At 32.2% G+C, this 13,855-nt stretch overlaps 1 protein-coding gene across 2 annotated transcripts; it reads right to left on the bottom strand.

Annotated features, from left to right (window-relative positions):
- Window positions 1–2,820: 2,820 nt before the first annotated feature.
- Window positions 2,821–5,501, bottom strand: LOC127095508 (uncharacterized). 2 transcript variants are annotated; one of them, XM_051034189.1, is made up of 4 exons: window positions 5,372–5,501; window positions 5,212–5,267; window positions 3,411–3,762; window positions 2,821–3,318 (listed from the first exon to the last, which is right to left on the bottom strand). In XM_051034189.1, exons 3-4 carry the CDS (start codon window positions 3,492–3,494, stop codon window positions 3,010–3,012), a joined length of 393 nt encoding a protein of 130 aa, XP_050890146.1. In that variant the 5' UTR covers window positions 3,495–3,762; window positions 5,212–5,267; window positions 5,372–5,501; the 3' UTR covers window positions 2,821–3,009. The 2 variants fall into 2 exon arrangements, with proteins under 2 accessions (XP_050890146.1, XP_050890145.1); XM_051034188.1 differs by having other exon boundaries at window positions 3,411–3,497; window positions 5,372–5,495.
- Window positions 5,502–13,855: the final 8,354 nt, after the last annotated feature.

Below are 13,855 nucleotides of genomic sequence, written 5' to 3'. Positions count from 1 at the left end.
GTTTTGGGATTTTGGTTCTGAAAAGGGTATGATTTATTTTGGTTTTAATGTAAAATGATATGACCATTTAATTGGGTGATAATGAGTTTTAATGGCTTTAAATTCTTGATGGTAGAATCAAGCCTATAAATAGTCTTTGGTCCCCAAAGCTTTATCTCATCAGAAAAGAAATACATCATCTATATTGAGAGAGCAAGAGTTTGGAAGAATCAAAGGCAGTGCACTCACAACACTGCAACAATGGCTGGAGGTAAAACCTCTAATTCTATTTCCGCATTTTGTTTTATTGATCTTGTTATTCTTTTGTTATCAGGAACATAGGATCAATATATATATTAATCTAACAAATGAAGCATGTTATTTCATTGCAGCATTGTCTATATATTCATTCGAACATTGTATCAGAACTCTTGTAGTGATTATTTGCAATTTATGTTCTATATGTCAATTAATTTTCCTTTCAAACACCATAATGTCTACTTCAATATTCAATTAGTTTGTTTTGGAATAATTTTAATTATTATTCAATAAAAATAGTTTATTATCTGCAACCATATATTGGGCCCGTTTGTTTTAGATTAAATAAAATAGATTTTTTTTTTAAATTGAGATTTTTTTTTAGAGATTTTTTTTAAAAAATAGAAGTTAATTTGTGTTTGTTTTCTTTCATAAAAATCATTTTTTTAAAATCATTTTTTTTCTTGTTTGGCATTTTTTAAATATAAATTACTAAAATGGACATACAAATTAGTGTTAAATATATGAATAGATGATTATACATGATAATGAACTAATAATTATTATATAATTTTTAAAAATATTTCTGTTACTTTACGCTTAAAAATTAATAACGCTTTTAAATAACAATATATATATATATATATATATATATATATATATATATTATATATATATATATATATATATATATATATATATATATATATATATATATATATATATATTTGGGATAAGACCTCTAATGCTAGTTTTTCCATAGAAATATTTTTAAAGCATTATAAAACAAACACATAGAAATAAAACTACATCTTTTTTAAGTCTCATTCTAATTTTTCTAAAGCCATCAAACATAAAAATAAAATTATTGTCGTTGTCGCCCCATGTTTCTTGGCAATTGGTCTCTGGTAGTGTTTCTTATTTCTTCAATATATCTAACATCAGCTTGAGTTGGAGCTTGCCATTCACCATGAGTAGGTACACCATTTCCATCTCCTTCATGGAAATCTTGCTCATTGTCTTGTAAACCATTGATGTTCTCTAAACTTTCAAGAATATCCAAGTCACTTGAGTCTGTTCTTCTTAAAAAGTTATGAAGTGCAAAACAAGCCCAAATAATAGTCATTTGAGTTTGAAGCTTGAAATTAGGCATTTCTTGTAATACTTTTCATCTTGCTTTTACCACGCCAAAAGTTCTTTCAATCACACTTCTCAAACTAGAATGATAATAATTAAAAATTTCATTTCTTGATCTGAATCCTGGAGCAAGTCTAAAATGTGTAAGATGATACCTTGCATTCTTGTATGGTGCCAAGAAACCTTTAAGTGACGGGTATCCTGAATCTACAAGATAGTATTTACCTGTATATATAAACAAAATATATCAGATAAGAATATAAAAATATTAATTATACTAATAAGATATTTGAAGTACCAAAAACTAACCTTCTGTGGGATAAGGAAATCGTAAATTGGGTTTACAAAGAGTATCCATAAGAATCTTTGCATCATGAACAGATCCTTCCCATCTACACAATGCAAAAGTAAAGCACATATTGAAGTCACACACAGCCATCACATTAGTACCTGTATGTCCTTTCCTATTGAAAAACGGTTTTTATTTCTCTGTTGGGACATGTATTTTAATATGTGTGCCATCTATTGCCTCTATACAGTCTTTGAAGTAAGGCCAATATCGATTATCATCTCTGATATATTGAGAAGAGTCAACAAGATCAACATGTTTTATGACTTTATCCCCCAACTTGCATACAACTTCTAAAACTTTGTTGAAATGTTTATGAATGGTATCACTAGAATGTTGAAATCGCTCTTGGGCATTTCTATATGAGGAAGGTTGCCCTATCATATATAAGAATATCCCAACACTTTCCTTAACTCCAATGTGTTTAGCAGGTGTCAACCCACAATTATTAGTTAACTCGCATACCAAATTCTGAAAGACTTGTTTCCTCATTCGAAGTTGCTCAAAAAACCTGTTATCATTTCCTGTTATCAACTCTATAAACCATAGTTGGCCGGAGAGAATTGACGTAGTTTTCTTTTCTTTGACAATGTATTTCAAAACATGGTTTGTAACCATAAAAGCAGCCATCACCGTTGCAATATGATATTGACTTCTATTAACCTGTTGGACTTCAATATCTATTTCAGAAGTATTGTCACTCTCATATGAACTATCATCTGAACTCTCACCCAAACTCTTATTTGATTTGTCACCCATCCTGTTACACAAAAATGTAAAATTATAAATGTTTGGATAGTTAAAGATCATGACACCTTAAATCCTTAAAGCAAGAAAGTAAGAACACAAGAATGACATTTAAGAATCCAAAATCACATATTCTAACAAGTCAATAATGAAATTTCCATTTGGTATCAAAACAACAAAGTAATTATGAAAAATATCATATTACATCAAGCTAATAAAAACATAATAGTTCAAACTGTTAATGGCTTTTTTCCTAAGAAGCATGCAATCCTATCAACGATCACGCGGATATTTTTTTTCGGGACAAGTGTCTATCCAATCAAGAGCCATATCAGCAGTGGAGGTATTCATGAAGTAAGAAAATGTTGTCCTATTTTCTTTATTGGCAAGGATTCTAACAGCCTTAAAGTGTTAATGTGATCCTTTTACCAAGGATGGGATTCATCCAACATTTTCAAACATTTAGCATAACTAATGTTATCTTCTGGGAGTCCTTGTTGGCTTGGCCCAAACCCATCGAGTATACGATCAAGAGATCGTTAAAGTTTCTCTGTTGCCCCGATTTTCTCTCCTTTCCCTAAAACCTTTCTCTTTTTGGAAGAACTTGGTGTTGGGTTGGGTTGTACTTCATTGCCAACATCAAAATTATCTGCATCTCCTTCATCCTCAGTAATTGTGTTATTCTCACGACCATCTTCAAAAACAGATTCTGATCCTTCACATGGTAATTGATCTTCATATAGTTTGTAAAGGGCGAATCCAGTAGCTATGGCACCCTTGAAACATTTATCTAGCAATTCAATAAACTTAGGTCCTCCATGTTTCCATTTCAAAATATCTAGATCCTCCTGAAAAATAAATGAACATTCAAAACATATATCATGAAAAAATTCATGCAATTAATTAAATACTAGTCTAGTATACATCGACAGAACCGTACCTTACTCTTTTCATCCCACCAATCATCGTCAGCCATGATAGTTTTCTTTTCATGATCCCATCCTACTCCAGTTTGCTTATCCATTAACTTCACAAATTACGAAAACTCTTTTTTCAATGTATCCCATCTATTTTTTAGTTGAGTGCGATCATAAGCATATTCGGTTTTCTTTTGAAATTTTTCAGTAATATTCTTCCACCCTTCTTTACTGAAGTGGGTAGTTGGCCTATTACCCGCTTCTATTTCTTCAATGAAAATTTTCAGCAAAATTTTTGTTTTACTGTCATCCCCCCATTTTGCAACAACTTTTCCATCCTTCTCTAAACTTTTCACATCTTTTTTAGATGTTATTCTAGTCATCAAATACAATATTAATATTTATCACTAATACAATAGAAATTTGAAATAAACCTATTAATATTTATCACTCAAATAAGAGTTTATGTGTATGTAATATGGTATTTACAAACCTATTATTATTTAATCCTCATGGTTGATATAAAAATATAACTTTATATAAGTAACAACAAATACATGCTCTAAATAAGAATTATGTGCTTTATCCAACAATAGAGGCACCACACACTATAACTACTATAACTTTTCCAATAAAGAAGCTATACAATGATGCAACCAAAAAAATTATGTGCTAAGGAAAAGGCTGTGATTATTCCAATTGTTCTAGGCATGATAGTTCTCATTATTTTACTCTCTATGTTACTGTATTAACCATTGTCATGTTTTTTCTCCTGTTGCTGAAATAAAGCAATAATCATGAAGCTTATGCATCTAATCTAATGACAAATAAAGTTTATACAAGAGTGGTAAAAGTGTGTAGGGAAAATCCTCCACTTTGTCTCAACAAAATAAAGCCTTTAAAGAAAACAATGTATATGGTAAAGTCCTGCTAGTGGCAGACACAAGATTTTCTGATAACAGTGTGTAATTAGGAATTTTCTTTCTATTCTATCAAGTCACTCTCTTTTGCCTTGAAGCCACATGTTGATAGAAAGGAATTATAAATATTTTGTCCCATGTTTGAAGAATTTGATTGAAAGGAATAAAGCACAAGAAAAAAATTCTGACTTTTGATTGGAGAAATTCCAAGTCATGAAGTATTAATAAAGTTAGTATAAAAATACAAATTTTGAATGAGAATTCCTTTAGATCTTTCTCATTAGTTCATTTAGCATGTGAAAGATGGCCATTATCTAAGTACTGGTCCCTTATGAATATCTCACCAGAATCTTTCCAAAAGATAATTGATGGGAGATGATTCATCTACAACATTGTCACATGGTTTGCTACTAGTCATTATGGGATTCTCTATATCTTGGAATGCTCTTGCTACAAATAAGTATGTATTTCAAACTAATAGCGAATCTCAAGAGATTTTAACAGACAGAGGGAATGTTGCATCATTAGTCCAATCTCTAATTTAGATTCTCCAACTTAGGTGAATAGTTAGCTCAAAAGTTTTTAGAGAAGAGAGAGAAGCTTCTTTCGGGTTTTCTTAGTGGTTAGAATTTTCAATTGGTTCTTATAAATACTCATCTCAAGTATACATGACAACTCCAATACAACAAATAAATCAAACTAGACAACAAAAGTTGAACTCACTTGAAGTTATCATATTAATAATGTATTTGGAAATAGTTCAATCTCATGAGGTATTTCAAGAATAGAACAATTAGCAAACGAACAACTCTAAGCAACTACATCCAACCCATGACAATATGCTACCACATTTAAATTGTTCATACCATGAATTTCACTATTAACCATGACAAAGAGCTCTAACCTGAATTACCAATAGCTTCAAGTTCCAGAATTCAATTTCAAAATAAGTTGAAAACCCTATATCACAAATTTAACAAAGGAATCATTACCTCTAATGAAAAATGAAAAATTGAAAATCCCAGATAACATTAAAGAAGGAGAAGATTCGTGATATTTTTTACCTGGTGCAAAGAAGAAGAAGACGGCACTGCTCATGCCGCCATTGAAGCAGAGGGAAGAAGAATCATTGTTCACGATTCTGAACAAAATGAAGCTAAACCCTCGAAGGGTATTTTCGGAATTTTCAGAAAGTTTAAGGATAACTACGTAACTTTGCTTTGGATGTAACGTTACGTGTTTTGTATTTTCATTTTCTCTCTTATCGCAAAATGAAAATTTAAAAGCTACTTGGATTAGCTTCTCATTTTTAATTAAAAAATCATTTTTTTAACATAATCATTTTTAAAAAATCTGAAACAAACACTCTTAAAATTTTTAGAAATGATTTTTTAATTAAAAAATAGATTTTTTTTTTAAAACAGTAACAAACACAACCATTATTGGTTTATTGATTTATATTGATTTATTCCCTCCAATGAATTTTGATTTACCCCCATAGCTAAAATTATTTAAAATCAAAACTAAAAAACTTCACATGTATTTTTTAAAAAAAATATTAATTAAAAAAACCACGTCAACTAAGATTACTTATCAAGTTGTCAAATATCATGGCAAAGGAACCAAAAGAAATGCAATTTTTTTAACAAGAGGTAATCAAAAGTCAATCACATTACAGAGTTAAAATATATATAACATGATTTTATTATATAAAGACTTATAATTTAATTCTTTAATATATATATATATTATATATATAATATATATTATATATATATATATATATATTATTATATATATATATATATAATATATAATATATATATATATATTATATTATATATATATAACTCAAATATAATATTTATTCAAAATTCTGAAATGAATATTTTCTTCATGTAAAATAGTCAATTTCATTTTAGTAAAATATTTTTTTATATTGGACGAATGTAGTGGCATGGTTGTAGGATGTGTTTTATTCATTTTATTTTTAAATATGGAATAGAATTCACCCATGATTATCTGTACATATTATAGTTATAGTTTTGTTTCTATTTCTTTAGTTAAATGTTTAATAGGTAATTTAAAGTTTTGAGTATTGATATCTTGAATGGAGACTATCTTGAAGTTATAAATACATAGGAAAATTGTGTCCTGAATAAGTGATTAATACTGACTTATAAAAAATACTATAATTTAATACTTAATTTTTTATAATTGAGTTTTATAAATTAAACAATAAAAATATACAATTTTAGAAAAGGATTAATATATATATATATATATATATATATATCATATATATATTATATATTATATATATATATATATATATATATATATATATATATATATATATATATATATATATATATATATATATATATATATATATATACAATCCAAAATAACTTATTATTTTAATATTTTATTATATCTTTAATTAATACTATTTATGAATAAATCACGAGAACTAAAAGAATTGGGTGTATATTAAATTTATAGATAATTTGTATGATTTTATAATTTTGTTTATTAGAAAGATAAATAATTAGTATTTGTATTAAAAATATTTAGTATAAATTACAAAAATATACATATAATGTTATGAATATATTGGTAAAGAAATAGTTAACAGGCTTTAAAATGTAAAAAAAAACACAAAACTTATAAAATAGGACAAATAAAAAGTCTAAGAGAGTTTATATTTTAAGGAGAAATAATTCAATATTTTTTTGATTATTACTAGTTGCATCATTCATAATGCAATGCAAGTTTATTTTATGATTAATATAAAGAAAAAATGATAAAAATACTTTGCTAAAACATTATTCAATCTTTTTCTAATTGATATGAATTGGTCAACTAATTAATTTTTTTAGACAGTGAATAGTTGAAACAAGTATTCACATTTATTTTATTTTTAGAATATCACTATTTTTTGTATATTTTGTTAAACATATTTATATGAATACTAACTTCATCCTTGACAAAGTTAGAAACGAACTCAAGGGTAAAAAATTAAACAATTAACCATGTAGGCTGGACCACCCTTATTAGATCTATAGCTCAAGCCATCCCCATTTATACAATGAGTTCCTTTCTGATTTCTAAGTCCACTTACAAGAAAATAGAAATAACTATAAGTAACTTTTGGAGTAGTAGCAAGGAGAAAGATAGAAAGATTCATTGAAAAATATAATCTAAGTCATGTAGATCAAAAGTTGAAAAACGTCAAACATGTTAGAGATGAAAAATATAATCTAATTCTGATCTGAATAACTACAACAATCCAGATAAGAATTACCTGATTGACAACAAAGCCAAGGCTAGAGTGATAATTCTCAAATTAAAATGACTACAATGCTACAAGATAAATCAGGATAATCGTCATCTTCAAGAGGACATGCAAAAGTTGTAGGCAAAAATATGTCAAAATTATCAAATTTGATTAGAAATCAAATCTACATCAATATGAGTAACAAAGGTAAAATGAAAAGAAAAAAAAAACAGTAACCTCTCTTAAGTGAAGAACTGAGGAAAATTTCAACAATATCTTTATTAGGATTACAAACACCATGCAGAACATAATGGTAGAGACGATTAGATAGGGAGGGAGGGAGGGAGAGAGAGAGAGAGAGAGAGAGAGAGAGAGAGAGAGAGAGAGAGAGAGAGAGAGAGAGAGAGAGGAGAGAGAGAGAGAGGAGAGAGAGAGAGAGAGAGAGAGAGAGAGAGAGAGAGAGAGAGAGAGAGAGAGAGAGAGAGAGGAGAGAGCTGAGAGAGAGAGAGAGAGAGAGAGAGAGAGAGAGAGAGAGAGAGAGAGAGAGAGAGAGCGAGAGAGAGAGAGAGAGAGAGAGAGAGAGGAAGAGAGAGAGAGAGAGGAGAGAGAGAGAGAGAGAGAGAGAGAGAGAGAGAGATTATTGAATGTTATAATACTGAATTACAATATGCATGTATTTATATATAAAATTACTTGTATACTAAGTAACTAACATAACAAACCCTAACCCTAATCCACTTGGGCTTGAGCTTGAGTTAAACAACTTAGATTATACTCTAAACATACCCCCTTATAATCCAAGTTACTAAGGACTAGCTAATCATAATCGATATGAACTATTCCTAATTTTTTATTAAATTTAGGAATTTGTCGATCTTCAATCCTTTGGTGAAAATATCGGCCAACTATGCTTCACTCAAACAATGTCTCACTTCGAGTTCACATTGGTTTACCTTCTCCCTTATGAAATGAAACCTACCCTCAATGTGGTTACTTCTCCCATGCAAAACTGGATTCTTTGCAAGATTAATGGATGACATATTGTTGATCTGTATCACCAGAGATTTCTTCATTTCGACCTCCATCTCTTCCAACACAGATCTGATCCAAATTGTTTGACATGCATCGTATGATCCAGCTATATATTCAACATCACATGATGATAATGCCGCAACATGTTTCTTTCTCGAGCACCATGAGATTAGGGCACCAAATACTTGAAAGAAGTAACAAGTTGTGCTTCTTAGATCTTCCCTATCTCCACATCAATCAACATTTTAATACCAAGTAATCTCAACTTCTTTGCTTTCAGAATCTCGTGGAAATAGAGTTCTATAGTTTGTCGATCCTTTTAAGTATCTCAGGATTCTTCCTGCAGTCTTCATGTGTGGAACCCTTGGTTCACTCATGTATATTTTCACTAATCCGAATGAGAAACGTATATAAGGTTGATTGTTGCACACATATATCAGAGATCCGACAATTTGTTTGAACAAAGTGACATCGACTTTGTCTTCCTCTCCATGCTTCCCCATCTTCAAATTTGGTTTGACATGTGAGGATGAATTATTCGAGTCTTCCATCCTGAATCTCTTCAGTATCTCTTTGGCATACTTTCTTTGACGTAGCACCATACCTTGCTTCGACATTTGAAATTTCTTGCTTAGGAAGTACGATAGTTTTTCCAGATCCAACATTTCAAATTCCTTCTTCATCAACTGTTTGAACTTTGACAAGTTCTCCAAGCTATTTCCAATTACTAACAAGTCATCGACATATAAGCAGGTGATTGTTATATTTTGTGCCACAACTTGAACATAGACACCATATTCAAATTTGCATTTGATGAATCCTAATTCGACCAAGTATGAGTTGATCTTCTTATTTCATGCCCTAGGTGCATGCTTGAGGCAATAGAGCGCTTTGTGCAACCTGTATACTTTCCTTGCTTCCTCATGTATCACAAACCCAGGAGGTTGTGTGGCATATGCCTCTTCATCTAGAGAACCATTGAAAATGTTGATTTCATATCTAAGTGAAATATCAGTCAACCTTGCTTACATGCTAAGGCTACCATCAATCATACAGTTTCCAATCTTGCTACTAGTGCATATACCTCATAGTAGTCAAGACTTTCTCTATGAAGAAATACTCTAGTTAGTAATCTTGCCTTACATATTGCTATCAACCCATCAACATTATGCTTCAACTTGAGCATCCACTTCACTTTGATAGCTTTGGTATGTGTTGACAATTCTACTAACTCCCATGTGTTGTTTTTTTCGATTACTTGTAAATCTTCGACCATAGTTGACTTTCATTGTTTATTTTTTAAAGTCTTGCTATAGTTGATTGGTTCAGCACCTGCAAGTAAAGCAAAATGAACTAATTCTCTATCTTTTGTGACTTCATCATCACTAACCACTTCATAGTCTTGAAGCCTTGTTGGAAGAACTTTGGTTCTTTGAAGTCTTTGGCTTGTGCTAGCTGATCAATCACCATTTGCATTAAGTTTTCGTTACTGGTCCGACAAGAAACCAAGGCTTTTGAAACACTATGCAAGCATTTTTGATACTTTTCGAGTCAATTTTACTTCCGGTATTATATTTAAGCATTTCCATTCATTGTTCTATTTTAATTCTATTTTCGTGATTTTATGCGTGGGATAACTGTGTTTTTCTCCGACAGGTCCAGGTAGAAGAACCACGGAACTCATAACGAGACAATGTGAGATTCTGGCAAGCAAAGGAGCAGAAAACCCCGACACAGGAGGCCTGACACAACCACCCATGTCAGGCATCATCCCCAACCGTGTCACCCATGCCAGGGGCGTGTCAGTTGGGACAGTAGGCTGACACGGCCACCCGTGTCAGCCCAAGCCCAAAATTTCCTTCTTCTCGGGCTTTTGTTCGTCGGACTTTTTCAGAGATATTTTTGGACATGTCCAACTACTGCTTGGAATTTTCACTATAAAAGAGGACCTTCTACCTAATAAAAAATCATCTTGGAATACTACAAAATACAGTATTGTGAAGCAATCAAGTATTATAAAGAGTAAGGCATTCGAAGAGCTGAAGGTTTTCATGAGCGGGAGCGATTGAAGATCAAAGTCATCCAATTACTTGTAATGTGTAATTTTTATCTTGTATTTTTTTTAAACAATATGAGTAGCTAAACCCCCCAATGCTAGGGGGTGTCCCTGATTTAGAATTGTAACGAATTTGAGTTTACATTTGCATTTATAATATTATTTTTATGGTAACCTTTTGATGTGTTTATTGCTTTCTCTTTCGGATCAATCGAGATTGATTTGTGGTTATCAATTAGGTTGTACCGCCATTGGTAAGGTTTTCATAAGGTTACTCTACAGTAGATATCACCAAGGACTAGGGATGCCCTGTATGAACCAGAGTATTCTTGATATTATAAAGCTTAACGTCACCTTAATTGCCTATGGACATAGAAATTAGGGTAGATTGATTAAATATTTTCTCACCAAGGACTTGGGAAAAAATATCCTTGAGAACTGGTAGTAATTGATATTTGTTGATGCAATAGTAACTCAGAGTTGTTACAGAGATAAATCATACACCTTCCTTGGCATTGTTCCTTTTTCCCTGTAAACCTTTATTTTCATCCTTATTTGCTTTTACCTTTAGTTTTATATTTCTACACCTAAAAACCAAATTAATACTTTTTGTTTAATTGAATTATAATTTAAACTCGATATTGACTTGCAGTCCTTGAGATCGACATTCGAAAAATTTCCCCATTATTACTATAAAAGGAAAAATAGTACACTTGTTATTTTCCCGATCAAGTTTTTGGCGTCGTTGCCGGGGACTGCCAAAATATAGAGTTTAATTTTAAATTCAATTAAAATTTTGTTGCTATGCGATAAAATTATTTTTTCTGTCATTTTAAATTTACTAATTTGTGTATGCGAGGAGAACCCACAGCTGAATTTCTTTTTGACGCAGAGATCGAGAGAACCCTTCACCGAAGACGCAAAAATCAAAGAGTGGATTCCAAAGAAGAAAGTACCTCTGATCACTCAGAAGTCAAAGAACCAATGGCTGAAGTCCCTCAAATTCAACCTCATCCACCTCCGGAAAGACTCATGGGTGACTATGGAGGTGCAAACGCACCGGGTGGTCGATTGACCATTGTCAACCAATCAGTGAATGTGACGAATTTTCAACTACATCCTAGCACAATCAATCAATTGGAAAGAAAACCTTTCACTGGAAAGGTTAACAAAGATGCCAACAAACACCTGCAAAGATTTCTGATCATGAGCACCACGCTAAAAATTGATGGTCATACTGATGAAGCCAAAAAATTAAGAATGTTCCCGTTCACTTTAGCTGAAGATGCGGAAGAATGGTTCTATTCTCTTCCTGCCGGCAGTATCACATCATGGGAAGAGATGGAAACTGCATTCTTAAATGAGTACTTTCCAGCATCAATATTCCTGAGAAAAAGGTATGAAATTCTTAATTCCAAATAGAAGGATGGTGAATCATTGGGAGATGCCTACAAAAGATTCAAAAGGGTCTTAGTAGCGTGTCCAACTCACAATATAGATCAGACCGAACAAATGCAGATGTTCGTTAATGGGCTAAAAGTAAAAACAAAACAGTTGATTGATACAGCAGCCGGTGGCTCAACAAATTTCTCAATAGCCACTGGTATTAAGAGGATTATTGAAGCAATAGCTGCCAATGAACATCTAGAATTATATGACAGGTGTACTAGTCAGCCAGAGGGGGTGATTGATCTAAAATTAGAAACAAATAAAATCTGTCTGGAAGACACAGTTGCTGCCGAAGTAGACAAGAAGTTAAAAGCTATGAATATAGGTACTCAACAGATAGCGCAGGTCCAGCCAGCTCAGGCTAGCACTTGTGAAATCTATAATGGACCTCATCACACGGTCTATTGCTTTGCTACTCCACAACAAATTGAAAAGATCAAATTCTTGAAGCAGAATAATCCCTACTCTAACACTTACAACCCAGGTTGGAAGAATCATTCAAATTTCTCCTGGAAAGATCATAGAGGGAATGTTCCACAACAAGGTACAGGGCAATATCAGACTCAGTATCAACAACAGCAACAACAACATGCACCTAAAAAGGCTGAATGGGAAATTGCCATTGAAAAATTAGCAGGCAACAGCATGCAGTTTCAAGAAGAAACCAGGACTAATTAGAAAAACACCACACCTTCCATTAAAAATCTCGAAGTCCAAATGGGTCAGATAGCACAACAGTTAGCTTCAAATTCCCAAGCCCCGGGCACCCTACCTAGTGGTACGGTAAAAAATCTGCGGGAACATAACATTGTTAATGCTATCGTAACCCGAAGTGGAAAGTCGACGGAGGAAAACAATGCTGAAAAAGATGGATTGTTAGAAGTGGATTTAGAAATCAAGGAAACTAAGGACCAAGAGGAAGAAGTGATACTACCACCTGTCAAGGAGTAAGAGAAGGTTTCAAAACCAGTCATCAAACTCCCTTATCCTCCAAGACAGAAAAAGAAAGATCAACATGAGAAATTTTTTGAGAGATTCCTAGAAATGTTCAAAAAACTGGAAATAAACATCCCTTTTCTGAGGCAATAGAACAAATGCCAATATATGCCAAATTCATGAAAGACATCATCTTCAAGAAGCGCTTGTAACACCTCAAAATTTGCCCTCCTCTCTTGGGACTAGCTTAGCATATTGCATTTCATTTTGTAGGACATTAGGCATTACATCTTTGCATATCATGGAAACAATAAGCAAGTCATCCTCCTAAGTTTTGTTCAGAAGATAAAGAGGTTAAAAGATTCAAGCTTGAGGGTCTCATGAATTGATCACTAGTCATCTGAGGATTGTGTTTCAATTAGGGTTTCTTGGTTCCTCAAGGGGATTGATCATTATCTTGGTTGAAGTGGTACATCACCATCATCATGGTCTTATCATCACCAGGAGGTTCATTATGCCTGATCAGATTCCTTGGGATTAGGGTTTTGACCTCTGGTCAACCCTAATCAGTTGAATTATGCCAATCAGGGTTTTTCAAGGAGATGAGGTCTTCATTGAGATAGGGGTCATCATATGATTTTATTGACCTTGTGAAGGCTAGGGTTTCATTTTGGAGCCATTTCATCAAGGGATTGAGGCTCAAATTCATCTGTGCATGACCAAGTCATCTATCAACTGAAAAGTCAACCAAAAGTCAACTGTTGGATTTGGAGGTGGGAGATGGTTAGAAATACT

Source organism: Lathyrus oleraceus, chromosome 6 (genome assembly GCF_024323335.1).
Source record: "Lathyrus oleraceus cultivar Zhongwan6 chromosome 6, CAAS_Psat_ZW6_1.0, whole genome shotgun sequence".
NCBI lineage: Eukaryota > Viridiplantae > Streptophyta > Magnoliopsida > Fabales > Fabaceae > Lathyrus > Lathyrus oleraceus.
This window is presented reverse-complemented; position numbering and strand designations above follow the sequence as displayed.